We start from the raw sequence: 18,937 nt of genomic DNA, 5'->3' as shown, positions 1-18,937 counted from the left end.
TTATTCTCCATATCTGTTTCTTTTTATATTATTTGTTTATTTTTGTTTACCTGGAAGTCTCCATAAAAGTCAGACATTTGTCATAAATTTATGAATAGTTGGATGTGTGTTTTGGAGACATAAAATTTAGGTGCTTATATGTATGTTTAGAAGGTATGAAAATGGTATGGGTTCATTAACATGTTTGTGGTTGGATCCAGAGATTGCCCATAAAAGACTGGTGGGTGAGCCATGGGAAGGAGCATCAATGGTGGTTTAGTAATAGCAGCATTGTCGTATGCTTCTTGTAGGAACTGCGTTGCATCACTTTATGAAAGCAAGCTTGATTTGTATATTGAGATCAGTGCTCAGAGAAACCAGACAACTAGTAAAGAAGGAAAGAATATAATATTCTTTATTTTTGGTGTATTTTTTTGCTTGTCTATTGGTTGAGTTCTTGTTTGTTATAGGGCACTGAAACTTGAGGACCAGGCCCAGTAGTTAACCCTTTGACCCTTACTCCAGGTCTCACCTTTCAAGATCAAGGGCTAGTTTGGGCTCACGATGCCCCAAATGTTAATGTATATCACAGTGGCGAGAATAATTTATTTGTAGACTTTCTTGATGGGAATCTTCTTTTTCTTTACTTAAAAACAACTTATTAGGAAAACCTATGGGTTGCTATTAAAAGTTTTAGGGGCATTTAAATGAGTTTTATTTCCCTGCTATTTTATTTTAACATGTAGATCTTGGTGAAGAAGAGCCAAAATGAACAGAATCTTGAGACTTCCTTATACAAATTCTACTTAGAAAAAAAGGGTACATATTTTTTCTATTACCATAAATTTGTTTTAGACTCTGTATATAGACATAAAAGGTTTTATTAACTCAGAGGACATTTGCCTTTCTAAAATGCTAGGTTGCTTACGTCCTTCTTGCAAGGCTTCCCTTCACAAGTTATAACCTAAACTTGTTTCAGACACCCTTGGCCCTAATCTGTCTTTCCAGCTTTTCTCCTGTGTTCTTTCCAGTCATACGCTGCAATCCAGAAATACTAGGTTGTGTGAGATTCTTAGATCTGCCGTGTTTCACACTTGTCTTTGCCTGGCTTCATGCCTCTGCAAATGCTAATCCCTCGACTCTACCTGCCTTTCCCTCGATTGCCAACAAGAGGAATTGCTGTTCTTCTAGGTGCTGCTCTCTCTTAGGACCTACTTTGCTGACCATCCTAACTCAGCGGCTTCTTATCTGGTGCCATAATGCCTTCTGTGCTGTGGTCTCATCCCACTGTATTGTGGCTGTCTGTATTATTCTTGGACTTTTGCTTATCGACTGTGAACACCTTAAGGATGGATTGGATTCATCTTTGATTATTGCTCAACAACAACTCAGTAACTGACTGGTTATTCCCAAAAGGGCTGCTACAATGCTTGCCTGTTTTCATTAGAAAATAGAACCAAACTTAAAACATGGACAGTGGAGACGAGTTATTTGTCCAGAATGCTACAATGCAATAACACAATTTTGTGTTTATTTTTGTCTTTTCAATTTTTTTCTCTGCATTTTTGCTTAGTTGTGAACATAATATATATCTTAAATATCATACTTTAAAAAATCGTAGTGTAAGCACTTTCTTTGCTGCTGCCTAATCTTCATAGTCCTCATCTTTAATGATTCATTAAAATTTTACCAAGTGGATAATTTACATATGCATTTCTTTACCAGCGGATATTTAGTTTTTCTCCTAATTTTTAATACTTATTGCTGTAATAATTGTATATTGGATACATTTACAAATTAAGAATGCCAGAATGCAGAGGAAAGAGCCACTAATTTGAATTCAGAAGGTCTTGGTGCCAGCTTTGCTCTGTGTCCTTTGTGTGTCTTTGGACCTTGACTGCTCTGAACATGTCTTCATCTATAGTGAGGGATATCTGTGGCATATGATTCTTTTGAAGAACAAATAAAATCCAACAATGGGAAGTGAAGTAGATTTGTGGGATCCTTAATGTGAGCTAAGCACTGAAATTTTGTTATCTTATTTCATTGAATCTTGGGAGCAGCCTTATAAAATCAGCTGGAAGAGACTAAATAACTTGCCTTAAGTCATGCATGTAAGGGCTGATATCCAAACCAAGGAATGTTCGGAGAAGAAACGCACTTAGAAAAAAGATGCACATATTGAGATATTCAGAATATTTTTATTATTGACCAATATTTCATAAAACTGCTTAAATGTATGATAAAGAATAGTGAATCTAGTTGTCAAAGTCTGCCTTCAAGATATGATCTTGGCATGAGACAGGCAAAAATAATTAGTGATGTAAAAGGGGAAATAACCAACATCCTATGTGAAGATGAATGGAAGGGCATCAATGAAAGTAGACCTTCATAGATAATTGGGCTTGATGACATCTCAGGGTTATGGCAATTCAAAGGAGATACAGAGTTACAGAGCTGGAAGGAAAGAGGGAGAAGTTAGTGGTTCGTTTTGCAGAGTGAGAATGAATTGTAATGAGATGTAACCCAGGGCTTAGCCAGGAGATGTTTGTAATCTTTTAGACAAATAGAAAAGGAAGCTATCACATTGTAGAAGCCAAATTGACAAGATTTGTTGTCATTTTCCTTCTAAAATACAAATCAGATCATGCCAGTATTGTGTAGGGTTAGTACATTTGTTGTGGTATCTGTCTCCTGGGTTTGAAACCCTAGCTTTGTGACCTTGAACAAAGTTACTTAACCTTCCTAAGTTTCATTTTCTTTCTGTAAAATGGAGAGAGTAATAGTAGCATTCATGCCATAGATTCAATGTGAGAATTAAATGAAATAATGCATGTCAGTGGCTTAACACAAAGTAAGCATTAACAGTGGTGTTCAGTGTATGTTTATTATTATGTCCTGCCCTGCTTCTATTGATCTTCATTACCTACCCAAACCCTTGCAGTTCTCTATTGTCTGACTCCATTCCACTTTAGAGGTCCAAATATCTTCAAAGGCCTGGCAGGTAAAAAGCAAGCTAAGCAAGGCTGTGGCAAACTGGGGCCACATGTTCCATCTAAAAAAGGGGCACCTGCTACTCACTCTGAGCCCAGTGTGGTTACCTTTGAAGAGGTGTCAGAAATCTGGACTTTATGTGAAACTTCCCGCTTTTTAAACATGGACAACTAAATCAGAATTCTTAACCAACATGCCAAGACCAAAAAAAGCGCATTTGCAGGCTGGATATGGTTGCCCTCTTGCAGCCTCTGCTTTATGCCCTTCCCCAGCCTTGAGGACTGCTTACTTTTCCTTGGATAGACTTTACTCCTTGTGCTTTCAGACATACTAGTAACTGTTTGAATTGGCTTTGGTTCTTCCTCTCTTTAACAGTATTGTTCTTTTAGACTTGACTCGACCTGACTGTTTTCTCTGAACTCATCATTTCCTCCTTTCTGATGCCAGCGCACTTTGCAGATGTTTCTATTCTAGTACTTATGACATTCATTTACTTGTTTATTCAGTAAATAATTATTAAGCACCAGAATGCATAGTAGCTGCCTTCCTGGTGCTGTGTTACAGAGTAGCTGCCTTCCTGGTGCTGTGTTACAGAGTAGCTGCCTTCCTGGTGCTGTGTTACAGAGTAGCTGCCTTCCTGGTGCTGTGTTACAGAGTGAGTGTTCATGGGTCACCCCTCCCATAAGAAGGTGAGCTCCTTTAGGGTGGGAACTCTGTGCTCTTTGTCTGGTTTCTTCAGCAATTGGCTCAGTGAGCCTGATACCCAGTGTATTAGTTTTCTATTGTTGCTGTAACAAATTACCATGAACTGAGTGTCTTAAAGCAACAAGTACTTATTATTTTATAGTTACAGAGGTCAGACCCTGAAATGGGTCTCATAGGGCTAAAATCAAGCAGGGGTGTGTTCCTTGTGTAGGCTCTGGGGAGAATCTGTTTCCTTGTCTTTTCCAGCTTCTTGAGGCTGCCTGCATTCCTTGGCTTCTGGCCTCTTCCTCCAACCTCAAAGCAAGAAAGTAGCATCTTGAAATCTCTCTCTGACTAGGACCTCCTAATTTGCCTCCCTCTTCCAATTATAAGGAATCTTATGATTACATTGGTCCCACCTGGATAATACAGGATACACTCTTCATCTCAAGGTCAGCTGATTAGCAACTTTAATCTATTTGCAACCTTAATTCCTCTTGTCATGTAACATAACATATTCACAGGTTCTGGGGATTAGGACATGGACATCTCTGAGAGCCATTGCTCTGCCTGCCACACCTGGGAAGCAGAATGAGTGAATGAACCATGAAAGCCTGTAAACTCTCAGAGCATGGGAACCAGTATTGTGCTAGGCACAAAAAGGCAGAAAGAGTAGCAAATGTCTCTGACCTCAAGGAGTTGATGATCAATGGAATTGTAGCGGAGTAACTGAGAGCCCTCCAGTTCTCTCTTCTCTTCTCAGATTAAACATCTCTGACTTTTTCAAGCTTTCCCTATCCCAGGTTTATGTCAGACCCCTTGTTTTGTGTTCCCAAATCTCCCTCCTTAGGAATAAAACACATTTGTGATGCTAGTTCAATAAATGCCCTTCCGCCATATTTTACAGGTAATGAGGGCAATTAAACGTATCTGTCTTATTTCTCAATGTGTAATATTGAGCAGAGTGTCTGGCATATGGTAAGTGTTCAAAATTTTGTTGAAAAAATGAATAAATAAACAAATAAAGAATTAGAGAAAAATGAAGTATTTAAACCACCTACTACTTAATCCGTATTGGGGCTTTGTAAGCTGGGACCTTGGGCTGTCTGATGTGGCATGCAAATTTGGGAGGACAAGCAAATGTACATTTCCCCTACAATGGGGAGCAAATAGTATTTATCAGATTCTCAAAGGCGTCTGTATTAGTCTGTTCTCATGCTGCTAATTAAGACATACCTGAGACTGGGTAGTTTATAAAAGAAAGAGGTTTAATTGACTCACAGTTCAGCATGGCTGGGAGGCCTTAGGAAACTGACAATCATGGCAGAAGGGGAAGCAAGCACATCCTTCTTCACATGGCAGCAGGAAGGAGAAGAATGAGAGAACTGCAGAGCAAAGTGGGGAAAAGCCCCTCACAAAACCATCAGTTCTCGTGAGACCTCATTCACTTTCATGAGAACAGCATGGGGGAACCACCCCCATGATTCAGTTACCTCCCACGAGGTCCCTCCCTCAGCATATGGGGATTACAATTCAAGATGAGATTTGGGTGGGGACATATCAGAGTCCATAGCCAAAAATAAGTTAGGAAGTGCTGCTTTAAGTGAGCAGGGTTGAAATGAGGTCATTTGGCCACAGTACAGAGTAGGAGGATACCGTATTGTCCTAGAAAGACTGACTTCTTTCTAAAGCTAACTGGGCTTTTGTATGTTTTTCCCTCGACTCTAGGAGAAGAGAGCGTGCTGCCTCTCCTGACACAGGACTCTAATTCCAAAGCTCGGAGGGGCATTTTAAGAAGAGCTGTCTTTTCTGAGGACCAGAGAAAGGCTCTGGAGAAAATGTTTCAGAAACAGAAATATATCAGCAAAACAGACCGAAAGAAACTTGCCATCAACTTGGGACTAAAGGAATCACAGGTACTAATGAGCAGGAAGATGTCTACTGCCTCTGATTTCTTCTGAGATCAGATGAAATCAGTTGTGTTCAGGGTGGTGGGCCGTAGGCAGCTGCTTCTGATTTCTTAAGGCACACAATGGAATCCATTTATTTGGCAAATATGTCTTACACCAGGCATGGTGCTAGAGCCTGAGGTGTTCTTGAAATGCTTTTCATAATTTTTTAGTGGGTGGAGATATATGTCCCCTTTCCTATTTGGAAATAGGTCCATTTGCTGAGAGGTCTAGGTTTTTGCCATTCTATTACTTTATTTTCAAATGAAGAGAAATGCTAAGGATGTGGTAATTACATTATAAATCATTTCCTCTGTGTTCAGAGAAACAGGTAAATAATTCTTCAAAAAGCAGGAACCACTTTTACTATCTTTCTTTTCACTTCCAATCCAAAATCGAAGCATGAATGAGTGACTCATGAATCCTTCTTAATGGGTTTCATGATTTTGTTCTTTGGGTTTATGTCAAGTACAATTAAGCAGTTTCACATTTGCAGCACTTACATACCTTTCTTGTTCATTGAGGTTTCATATAATTGTGAATGGGACTTTCTAGCTTTTGGAGTTGTATAATACTCCATTTAAAGTTTGGCCTACTTATTACAAATAATATCATAAGGCACTAGAAGTTTCCTATTTAACCCTCCTTATAATTGTCATGTGAAATACACACTATAATAATCCCCGTTTTCTAAATGAAAAAAGAAGAAACTGAACGTAGGTCCTATATCATGTAGTAAAGAGGTTTTGGAGGTAGGCTCCCACCTTAGACAGCTTAACTCTGGAGTTTGTGTTCTCTTTAACCTAAAAATACCATGTACAGTTGTGCATAGAATTCACTGTACAAAGGTGTCTGGCCAAAAGGGGTAGTGGTGGCTGAAATGCAGCATAAACTCTGTTTGCCAGGTTGAGTTTTCTATTGCAGGCCTACATCTGCCTGGATTTTTTGAATTAATATAAAGGGACTAAAGGGTTAGAGGAGGCTCTGTTCTAACCACCATGCTCTACTGTTGTTCCTCACTACAGATGACCTGGTGGTTAATTTTGGACCTTATTAAAACCAGTTATTGGCCGGGCACGGTGGCTCACACCTGTAATCCCAGAACTTTGGGAGGGTGAGGTGGGCGGATCATGAGGTCAGGAGATCGAGACCATCCTGGCTAATGTGGGGAAACCCTGACTCTACTAAAAATACAAAAAAGTTAGCTGGGCGAGGTGGCGGGCTCCTGTAGTCCCAGCTACTCAGGAGGCTGAGGCAGGAGAATGGCATGAACCCAGGAGGCAGAGTTTGCAGTGAGCCGAGTTCGCGCCACTGTGCTCCAGCCTGGGCGACGGTGCAAGACTCCATCTCAAAACAAACAAACAAAAACAGTTATTATTGGACTAAACTCTCCTTGACCCTAGGGTTGTCTTCACAAGCTGCTTGCCCTAACTTTGTCAAATAGTAGGAAGCTGCACAAGGTGTGGTAGAGGGTAATTGGCCTATATTAGTCAGTCTGTCCTCTCCTCGCTGTGTAATACTAATGAGTCCATAACCTTAATTGGTTGTTCTGTGCCTCAGTTTCTCACTTAAATAAAACAGAAACAAATATAGGAATTCTGTCTATATCACAAAGCAGTTTTGTGTATATAACAGATAAATCAGCGGCCAGATCTTGATGGTCTGTTGTGTGCAAGACACTGTGGTAGGTAGGCAATAACAGGGAATATTGATAAATACTGAATAAGACACAGTCTGTGCACCTCAGAAGCTTCCACACCCCATGGAAGCTCATAAAAAGTCTGATAAAACTATATAATAATATAGACAGTATCATGTGGTAGGTTAGATATACTGCCCAATAAGGGGATTGGCAGTTTTCAAAGTTACTTATCTCTCTTAAGCCTTATGTTGATCCTCATCTCTGCAAAGGACAGCCGTGTGATTGGTCCATATACTACTCCTGGAAAGTCTAGTGGTGGAACTCTCTGATCTCAGAGGAGCTGTTGGGCCTGAGAGAGGACATCAGGGCAGCTCAGTGGGCCTGGCCTGCATCTCACTGGTGTAAGAAGCTCCTATAGTCAGAAGGGAGAAAACAGGCAGGTTTGGGAGTTTGGAGAGCCTCTGGTTGAGTTGAAATTTGAAGTAGGTGTTAAAAGATGGAAAGCAGTGGAAAGTAGCTAAGTTCCATCTGACAGTGCTCTGAGAAATTGTGAAAATCTGTGATAGTACATATTGTGGTCCCCAAAAGAGACTTTTGAAAAGAGAATGCAACAGCCATATATAAAAATTGTGGGGTATGACCACAATCTCTCCTCCTGCCTAAAAACAACTATTTTCCTATTTGTTTGCCATCTTGTGGTTCTTATCCGTAGGCACATGGTTTTACATAGTTAATTATATTGTGTTTAAAATTCAGTGCCTCAGGAGTGAGTACTTTTTGTCTTATTGAATTTGGTAGAGCATCTCAGAAGTAATTTAACATTTTCTTATTTGTAAATATATCCATTACACAAATGTATCAATTACACAATTGTATTATATCAATTATAACATTACAATTACAATTTGTAAATATATCAGTCTTATTTGTAAATATATCAGTATATCAATTACAGCATCTCAGAAGTAATTTAACATATTCTTATTTGTAAATATATCCATTACACAAATGTATCAATTACATAATTATATCGATTATAACATTACAATTACAATTTGTAAATATATCAGTCTTATTTGTAAATATATCAATATATCAATTACAGCATCTCGGAAGTAATTTAACATTCTCTTATTTGTAAATATATCAATTACATGGTATTTATTATGGTAAATTCAATTAAAAAGGAAACCTGTAAAGATAAAAGTGAAAACTCATCTTACTTTGCTTGAATGCAATTCCTTGGTTACTTCTGTCATTTACAAATGGCACTTGTTTGAATTTTTGACACATCATGTATTATTTTAAAAATAAATTTATATATGTGTTGTATATGCACGAACGTATAATAACACAAACACTTGCATGCTTACCATGCGCCTTACATTTGATGTCAATTAATCCTTACAAAATTTTTATGAAGTAGCTACTTTTACTACCTCTGTTTTACAAGTGAAGAAGCTGAGACTTGTGTGTGTGTGTATATATATATATACATATATATATACATATACATACATAAAAGTCTAATCATACTGTGCATGTACTTTGACATTTTCTAAAGAACAGTACAAATCACCTGTATATCCAGCTCATAGATCTAGCAGTAGAAGCCAGAAGATCCCCCAAGTATCTCCTCCCACTCACTATCTGCTCCTTCCAAGGTTATCCTCTATCGTAACTTCTAACTTCTTAGTTATGCCTCTTTTTGTACTTTTATATAAGTAGTAGTATGCAGTGTGTAGACAAAATGTGGTATATCCATATAGTGGAATATTATTTGCCCATAAAAAAGAATGAAGTACTTACTGATAATGCTGCAACATGGATGAACCTTGAAAATATACTGAGTGAAAGAACTCAGTTACAAGGACCACATATTATATGATTCCATTAATTTGAAAGTCCAGAATGGGGAAATCTATACAGACAGAAAGTAGATGAATCTGCTTAGGGCTGGGGGAAACAGGGAATAGAAAAGAGATAGCTAAAGGGTGTGGGATTTCCTTTTGAGGTGATGAAAATGTTCTAAAATTGGTGATGGTTGCATTATCTGTGAATATATGAAAACCATTGAATTGTACATTTTAAATGGGTAAATTGTATGGTATGTGAATTATAGCCTCAATAAAGCTATTAACAAATTAAAAAAGTATCATTCAGTAATTTATGTAAATAGAATCATATATGCTTCTTTTACTTCACAGTATGTTTGTGAGAATCTTCATGTTGTATGTAGTAAAAGCTCATGTGTATTCATTGCTGTGTAGTACTACCATTATGTAGTATACCACAGTTCATCCATTTACTGATGGTGGGCATGTGTATTCTTCCCAGTTCTGGGCTATTATGAATAATGCTACTGATAATGTGTATTGTTTAGTGCTTTTTTCCTTTTTGAATATTATGGATTGCTTCCTTCCATGTCAGTACATACAGATCTACTTCATTTTTTTTTTTCTTTTGTAACAGACCATCATTTCACCATCCTCAATTTTAAGTTACTTCCAATTATCACTATCACAAATTTTTATGCACTTCAAAAATATTTTGTAAGAAGAGAGTGTGAGTGGGATTTATGTGTAAAAGTGTATGTACATTTAAAATGTAGCAGATTAAAAATTCCTTTTATTGTATCAAATCAGATACTGACATATGAAAATTTCACTCTTACTAACAAGTAGTCCCTTTTTGCAAAACCTGCACCATTTATGATTTTAAAAATGTTGCCACGCTCGTGGGCAATGCTATTTGTTATTTTTCAATTTGAATTTTCCTAACTACCAGAACGTGAGGGGCTTTTAATTGTTGTATTGGCCATTTGTAGTCTGTGAATTGGCCTTTTCATGGCTGCATCTTTTTTTCTATCATATTGTCTTTTTATTGATATGTAGCAATACTTTGGCTGTTAGTCAAGAATTTTGGAATATTATGGTTAGTATATTTTTCCTGTTTCAGATGTTCCAAAAGTCCTTTCTAAGTTTGTGGCTTTTTTTTATTGAGGTAAAATATGCATAGCAGAATTTATCATTTTAACCTTTTTTTAAGTGTTCAGTTCAGTGACATTAAGTACACTGACACTGTTGTGAAACCATCACCACCATTCATCTCCAGAAATTTTTTCATCTTGTAAAACTGAAACTCTATCCATTAAACAATAACTCACCATTCCCCCCTCCCCCACCTCCTGGCACCCACTATTCTACTTTATGTTTCTGTTAATGACTATTCTAAGGCTCTCATATGAGTGGAATAATATGGCATTTGTACTTTTATCCTGGCCTGTTTTACTTAGCATAGTATCTTCAAGGTTCATTTCTGTTGTAGCATGTGCCAGAATTTCCTTCCTTTTCAAGGCTGAATAGTATTCCTTTGTATGTATGTACCACATTTTATTTATCCATTTATCTGTTTCTAGATGCTTGGTTGCTTCCCATTTTTGGCTATTGTGAATAATGCTGCTGCGAATATGGGTGTACAAATATCATTTCGATTTCTTGCTTTTAGTTTTGTTGGGTAGTTTTTGGCTTTTTCATATGTTTATACAGAAATTTCTCACTTTTATGTATTCAGCTCCTTTTTATCTTTTCCATGTATCCTCTGTTTTATGTCATGCTTATGAAAACATTCGTCTCCCCAAGACTATCATGATAATCTCTATTTTCATTTAAAACTTTTGCAGTTTTGTTTTTATATTTAGCTATTTAGTCTATCTGGAATTTGTTTTTGCATTTCTCGAGAGGTAGAACTTTTATGTTACTCCCCAAATATGCATTTGTCTCAACACCATTGACTGTGAAGAAATTCCTTTTATGTATTTTTTCTTTGAGATATCACTTAACAGCAAATATTTATAGATATACAGAAAAGCTAAGAGAAGAGGAAATAACGAATGTGATGACAAAGGCAAGAATCACTAATGAGAGCAAAAAACTGTCTCAGTGAAAACCCATTAGAAATACTTGGCATGCTTTCTAGGAATAAATGCCCACTGCAAACAATAAATGAGTTCATGAATAGAACCAACTGCTCTGGTATGTGCACATTAGTTCTGTTTTCGTATGAAAAGCCTTAATCATGGTGTTGTGACTGGGATGACAGTCTTTTGCACTGAATTGCCTGGGGTGGATTTCTTTTGTTGCCATTTTGAACATTGCCAATCAAGTAAAAAGAATGAAGAAATTGTTTTGCCAATCTGGAATGAGAGCCTTAGATAAAATTTTTTTCTTCACTGAGAGAAATACTTGGTTGATATACTATAATAATTATTTCTTTGGGTAAAAATTTTCTAGTTTTTGTTTTAAAAATAGAAATCAACTAAATTGTTAGTGTAAGGATGTGATGCAATACACAGGAAAAAACATGATTGGCTTTTAAGATTCCAGGAAACCAGTTGTGAAGTTTTCAGCTCAGGCACAGTTGACTACACAGTGTATAAAGAGGGAGGTTAGTAATAAAGACTCAAGTGGCATGGGTTGGAGGAAGGTATGGTTCAAATTAGGAACCACCATCATAAGCACTTTTGGCTTAATTACAATTAGTTGTTATTTATTGAGACTAATTCTTACAGTTTGATAAATCCTGGGGGTAATCAAGACTTGGAAACTGTATAAAGCCTCTAATTTATCAAAGCATTACAAAATGGATTCTTAATTTAGTCTCAGAAAGCTCCTGATGAGGTCTCAATTTTTATAAGAGCCTGGGCCCTGGAGTCAGACAGTCATGGATTCTAGTCTCAGTGCTTCCATTTCACTAGCTGTGTGACCATAAGCTAATCTCTCCAAACTTCAGTTTTTTTAACATGTGAAATGAGGACTTCTTACAGCCATTGTGAGGATCAAATTATAAAACCCATCCCGAGTGCATAGCCTGATGCCTGGCACAAAATAAACACTCAAATGCTAATACTAGCCCATATATTTCCTTTGAATAAATAATTCAGCACAGACTAGATGATGTTTTAAAATATCTAAGAGTTAAATGAATTTTGAAAGCTATCAGACTTACAGGGTGTAACCAATTTATCACAGTTGTTTTGTTTCAAATGTGTGTATGGGGACATTCGATTAAGATATTTTTGGCAGGGCGTGGTGGCTCACACCTGTAATCTCAGCACTTTTGGAGGCCAAGGAGGACAGATTGTTTGAGCTCGGGAGTGCAAGACCAGCCTGGGCAACATGACGAAACCCTGTCTCTACAAAAAAAACATAAAAATTAGCTGGTTGTGGTGGTGCATGCCTGTCATCCTAGCTACTCAGGAAGCTGAGGTGGGAGGATTGCTTGAGCCTGGGTGGCGGAGGTTGCAGTGAGCTAAGATTGCACCAGAGTGACAGAGAGAGACCCCATCGCAAAAATTAATAATAATAAAATAAAATACAACAGGATATTTTTGAAGAAGCCCATGTGAAAAGCCACAAGGACTTTTTGAGGTTGGCTCTCATAATAAGGTATTCTGTAGAAGGGATAGTAGAAGCAATTACAGTTTAAAATGCTGAAGTAAAATAACCTGGAATAAGTGATCATTTTGTGCAATTATTTTGTCAATAGGTGAAAATTTGGTTTCAGAACAGAAGGATGAAATGGCGGAATTCCAAAGAAAAGGAAGTGCTTTCCAACAGGTGTATCCAAGAAGTAGGTCTTCAAGAGGATCCCCTCTCACGGTCTGCTCTGGGTTTCCCTTCTCCATGTCCTTCAATATGGGACGGCCCCCAACAGCACTCAAGTCCAAGATGGAGGGAGAATTCTCCAGAACCTTCAGAAAGACTAATCCAGGAGAGTTCAGGGGCACCACCCCCAGATGCAAATTCACTGCAAGGTGCCTTGTATTTATGTTCTGAAGAAGAAGCTGGAAGCAAGGGTGTACTTACCAGGGCCGTCTGAATGGAAGCATTCTTCCGTGTTAATTTAAAAGAAGGCTTAATAGTAACATTTGGACTGTAATGCCAGCTAGCTTGTACCTCATCAGTGCTTAGAGCCTAACGACTTTGGAGCGATATATGAACTAATGCTTTAGGAAACCCACTCCAGTGTTCTCTTGTCTGGCCCTGGACTCAGGCTTAATTTGTAAGTGGAATAGAATCTCCCAGGAAGTATGACAGAACTGAAAAGAATGAGAGCAACAGCTGGCTCGGTCCCTGCTCTGAGTATGTGTATATATGTGTTTGTCTCTATGTGTGTGTATATACATAAATATCCATTAAAATGTATTAGTAGAAACTAGTTTCTCTTTAACTATTGCATTGAGTAAATTCACTTCCTTTTATGTGAAGAAAACTACCATTGACAGAATGTTATTAATTTTTTGAAAATAATGTAAAATTTGGACTTCAGTGCAAACTTTCATACCCCAAAAACATGTTTTTAAAAATTCTCAATTTTCTGACTTCTTTTGGTATCCAGCTGTAGGTGAATTTTAACACCTTAGCTCAGCAGTCCTCAACAAATTAGCCACTGCTAGATACATATACTGAAAATATATATTTAAAATGAACCTAACAAGCGCATTAGAAGAATTTCTGTATATAACTATTAGTATCCTTCATCTCCAAGTCTCTGGACCATCGGGCCATCGAGAGGGAGATACCCATTTAACTAATAATTATTTTTTGATCTCTTCTCTGTAAAGATGGGCCTAGACCAGGGTTTGCAAAATAAAACGGCTTTAAGAGCCTGTCAGGTAAATAGAGGGTGTGGCCCACCTAAAGATTTTTGAGTCAAGTAATTTTTCAAATACTGTATTGGCCAAACAAAATATCTATGCCAAGAAGTTTGTGACCTCTGGCCAAGACTAAAGAAAGCCGTGGTGTCACAGTTCTTAAAATTTTTCTATCTGGACTTAAAACCACAATACTAACAGAATCAATGATTATTTCAGTTTGCACTTCTAGTTAGGGACTCAATTTTCCACTTAGGTGGCATACACTTTATATATCAGGTTATTTTTATGTATTAACAAACACCACACAGATGTTTTGTGTTTTTTGACTACCCTGAAATTATATCTTTCTTAAATTGCATTTCTGGTAACTGTTTGCTTAGTTAATCCAGAAGTTTTTACTCCAGGACCAAGAAGAAATTATGTTTCACTTTGAAGGAAATGAAACAAAAATAGGAAATGATGTGGTTTTGCATTAAACTCTTATCAATCTGTGGACAAGAAACACTATCAGAAGTTCATTAACAGGCATTTTGTTAGTGAGTAAGCTGCATAATGATGGTGGCTTCTAATTTGCTGAACTCCGCTAGAGTCTGAGAAGTTAACGTCTTTTGAGGGTTTAGTGTTTAGAAAAGATATTTCAGGAGGTAACGATTTTAATCAACAGCAGGAAATTATTTTGTACGAATAGAATTGGACTTGGTATGTCAACCTGTGTCTTTACCACATGATCTTTTACTTAAAAGTCATTTTAGAAGCGTGTCTCAGTGCCTCATTGTGGGGGATGGGAGCAGGGATCTGCTGACAAAAGTTAAAATTTAAAACCTGTCTTAAAATGATTTATAGTATGGTTTCTATTCTTATAATGTTAACCTCATTTACATTTATAGGGTACTTCCTATGTGCTAGAGACTGTGCTAAGCATTTAGGGTGGATTAGCTCATCTAATCCTCATGGCAATAACCCTATGATGTAGACGGTAATTACTATCAGAATTCCTGTTACCCAGACAAGGAAACTAAGGCAGAGTATGGTGGAGTAATTATCCAAGATCATTAAGTTAATAAATGGGACTTGAACCCTGAAACTCAAGTTTTGAATCTTGGAATCTTACCAACTATGTGGGGATTGCATACCAGTGTGATGTATTCACACAGCTATGGGATGCATTGTAAGAAATACATTTTGCGGATTGCAGTGAGACTTATTAAATTCAGAAGCTTTACCATCTTACTTGGGGAATGATTTTATCTTCAGTATTGTCTTTTCTATTAGATTTTGAACTTTAAGGAAATTAAGGAATTGCAAAATCCTTCAACTATGAAGCCTCTATAGAAAATAGTCCCATAGGAGTGTTTAAGCATGATCACTGTTATCATATATATATGTATATATATGTGTGTGTGTATATATATATGAGTGTGTGTATATATATATATTTATCACTCACTGCTAAAATCATAAAATGCTTATCTGTGGTCAGTGTTTCTTGAGAATAACTTGAAAATCAAATAAGAGACACCTCTGTCATGGCCATCTGATAACACAGGTTGGGCTAATTGGTTCTTATGATCTTCCCTCAGGGCCTAACCCGGCAGAGGCATCTAAGACCCAGCAGAGGCATCTCACTGTAAAATTAGCTTGATATTCAAATAGACAAATCAAGCTTTTAATTGTTTTCCACTTTGGAATATATTAGCACTTAGGAAAAGTATGCTTTAGATGGATATATTACTGGTACTTGGGAAACACACACAAAGATACACACACAGTACACATATGTGTGCCTGGTGTGCTTTCACTTTGCCTTCACTTCCCTGAATGGCTGGAGAGAGTGGCTGAGCCCCCTATCCTGTTGAAGGGTCTCCCTTCTCTCTTGTGCTCTGCTAACCATCCTTCCTCCCCTCATGTAATTATGTATTTTTCTCTGCCATCTAGATGCAGACTCCGTTTCTTCAGTTGATCACATATTAGTAGATTTGTTGACTGCTTTCCAGACAAATAGTGCTGTAGTGAGAGCCAGGGCCATAGAAGCCTGGAGGCCGAAGCATTTTAATTTAAAAAATAATTGTCGAAAGGATCTTAATCAGATGAGAAAAAAATGACGAGCATTATCCCCTAAGCTTTCAGAAAGATAAATACTTAGTGTTGGAGATATATAAACAGATTAGGGATGATCCCTGGCTCTGGAGACAACGAAGACCATGATCATTAATGTTGAAAGGGCAGTTCTGTTTTCTTAGTAATATGGTGGTTTGAATGGGGAAAACAATTATTCAGTCCAGTGGTTCTCAAACTATAAAAGTGCATGTCCATGAACATGCCATACCTTCCAACCAGTTTTGGATATGTGCTCAGATTTGGACATACACTTCATACGTACTGCTTCAAAATCCTGCCACACCGCACCGCTCAAGAATCATTAATATACACTTTTGTTCACTTTTCAAATACAAGTCACAATTAAACATGTTTGTCCAAGCCACAGGTGTTCTTTCTGGCCCCCTTCTCTCCGCTTTCTGATGCATTCCTTTAAAAGCTACATACTCCCCAGTGTGCTGCATGACCCCTCCCTTGATGACTAATGCTTCCATGAAACCTATTCTGTTGCATACATAAGCTTGTTAGACACTGCGTTTCGGCTATCTGAAATTCCCCAAAATATTTTTTCTTTCTAAATTTCAGCACTTACTGGGTACTATGTGTGAAGCCTTATCCAAGCTCTATGTAAACAAGTATGATGAAGCACATGGTTCTTGACCTCAAGGAGCTTATAATCTAGTCTTCTTGCCAAGAAGAAATTCTGTGACATTTTCCATGCCGCTGGTGATGGGATCCAGTGAATTCAGGGCAAACAATAAGCTCCTGACATCCTCCAACACCTCGTCTTCCATTTGCAATGCAAGGTTCTTCCATGATCCACCATGCAGAAAAATGCAAGCTGCTTGACCCTGCTGCTTTTCTGTGCTGTCCCTCCTCCATTCAGGCCACAGTGGACCCAAAAGGAGCCAGAAAGAGTCCAGGGAAGAATTCAGTAGCTTCCTTTTGTTCAAGGTGTACCCTATTTCTATTTTTCTTTCCACCTTCTCAGCCTCAGATCAGCCTATACCTATGGTAAGTGGGACGAGAGAAGAAAAAGCAAATAATACAAGTGGAGGGATATCAGGATGAATGTTCTTGAATACATACGGAAAATTTTGCAGAATTAATTTATGTCCTTTACAAACAATTTCTGAAATAAGCAACTACCCTAAAGACATAGCAATAGTCTAACAAAGATGGCCCTTAGTTTCCAGCTACTACTTCAGTTCTATTACATTATTATTTCTGGTTATAGAGAAGCACACTTGAAAATATAGCTAACAAAGTAAAGTTCATATGTAATTCCACCATCTGGAGATAGCCAACTTAGCTCTTTCGTGAAACATTGTTCAGTCATTTTTTGAATGTATATATATGTAATTATGTGTGTCTAAACAAATTTGGACCATAGTGTATATCCAGTTTATTCTACTATTTTTTACTCAATTTTGCACACAGAACATTGCCCCATGTCATTAAAATTACTTGAAACTGTTTATGACAGCTGTGTAATAGCTCCTTGTAGCTCCTTCACTTCTTGAGGTGGACCAGGGTGTGGGGCTAGGAGATGATGGGTCACAGAAAGAATGATCATGGGCTTTTGTACCATAGAATACACTTAAGAAAAGTAATCTGATGTTTATCATTTATTTGAACTACACGAAGCCTCAGCAAACATAAGACTTAGAATGAGAACTGAAGAAATTTGGGATTATACTTTTAGAGGTGTTAAATATAGTGTATCAAACACACCAAAGGGAGAGCCTCTTCCAAAAAGCCACCGTAAAGCTTATCAAAACATATCCCATCCATTCAAAATTCAAGAGAGTGTACACACTTGGATTTGAGTCCATAGCCAGCAGCAAACATAATAATGTGGGATAATATTCCTCTGTTTTATTGTGCTTTGTAGTCAAACTGATATATTATTCAGCTTTTTGAATATGTATTATTGTCTACAAAGTGGGCAGGAGTCAAGCAAACTAATGGGGATCTGACATCTGTCACCACTCCAAAGCCTGAGGTGATAAGTCTGGTTTGCCTGTTTTGTCTCAAATCTCTCACTTGTTACAAATTTATGGATTTTCTCTCCAAGTTGCTTAAATAACAGAAGGGGATAGTCTTTCAGGATCAGAATGTTCTAAGGTTAAAAGGGAGCTGGGAAACATTTAATGTTATTTACACCTAAAGCAGAAACATCAAGTCCTTGATATTAGTCAAAAGCCAAAAACTAGGCACGCCAAATTTGAATAAAATAGTGATATAATTAATACATAATGTATATCTCATTATTTCACTATGAATGCCATGTCACTCAAATACTGAATAGGCATTGTAGTTTCCTAGGTCTGTTGCAACAATTACCACAAACAACAGTAATTTATTCTCTCACCGTGGTAGAGGAAAGACACTTAAAATCAAGGTGTCAGAAGGGCCATGCTCCCTCCGATGCATCCAGGAGGCAGTTTTTTCCAGCTGTTGGTAGCTCCAGCTCCAGCCATTCTTTGGCCTGGGGTTGCACGACTGCATTGTCTACCTCTGACTCCATATGGTTTTCTCTCCTATGTGTTCTCCCTATGTGTCTGTGTCCCAAATGTCCCTATGCCTTTCTCTTAAAAGGACACCTGGCATTGGATTTAGAGCCAACCCTAAATCCAGATGATCATGTCTCAAGAGTCCTTACTTAATAGCACCTGCAAAGACCCTTTTCTCAAATAAGCTTACATTCACATCTTCCAGGGCTCAGGACAAGACATATTTTTTTTTTGTGGGGGTGACCACTAGTCAACCTCCTACAATCATATTCTACAATATCAGAGGAAAAGGCTTAGAATGAACAAAAGCAAAAGACTTAGACTTCCTTGGAAGTCCTTGTCATGGAACTTGACTAATATTGCTTTGACTTCAGCTTTTGTACCAACCACGCAACGCACTACTTGCAAGAATATCTGG

At 37.7% G+C, this 18,937-nt stretch overlaps 1 protein-coding gene across 1 annotated transcript in view; it reads left to right on the top strand.

Moving 5' to 3' along the window:
- The window catches only part of DBX2 (developing brain homeobox 2), a 35,642-nt gene extending 22,178 nt beyond the window's left edge, over nt 1-13,464 (top strand). The window contains exons 3-4 of the mRNA XM_003252266.4: nt 5,386-5,573; nt 12,796-13,464. Coding sequence (XP_003252314.2) covers nt 5,386-5,573; nt 12,796-13,128 — 521 coding nt within the window. The 3' untranslated portion in view covers nt 13,129-13,464. The remainder of the gene's footprint in view (nt 1-5,385; nt 5,574-12,795) is intronic.
- The last annotated feature ends 5,473 nt before the right edge of the window (nt 13,465-18,937 follow it).

This window comes from Nomascus leucogenys, chromosome 11 (assembly GCF_006542625.1).
Source record: "Nomascus leucogenys isolate Asia chromosome 11, Asia_NLE_v1, whole genome shotgun sequence".
Taxonomy (NCBI): domain Eukaryota; kingdom Metazoa; phylum Chordata; class Mammalia; order Primates; family Hylobatidae; genus Nomascus; species Nomascus leucogenys.
The sequence above is the reverse complement of the archived record's forward strand: the minus strand, read 5'-3'. Positions and strand labels throughout refer to the sequence as shown.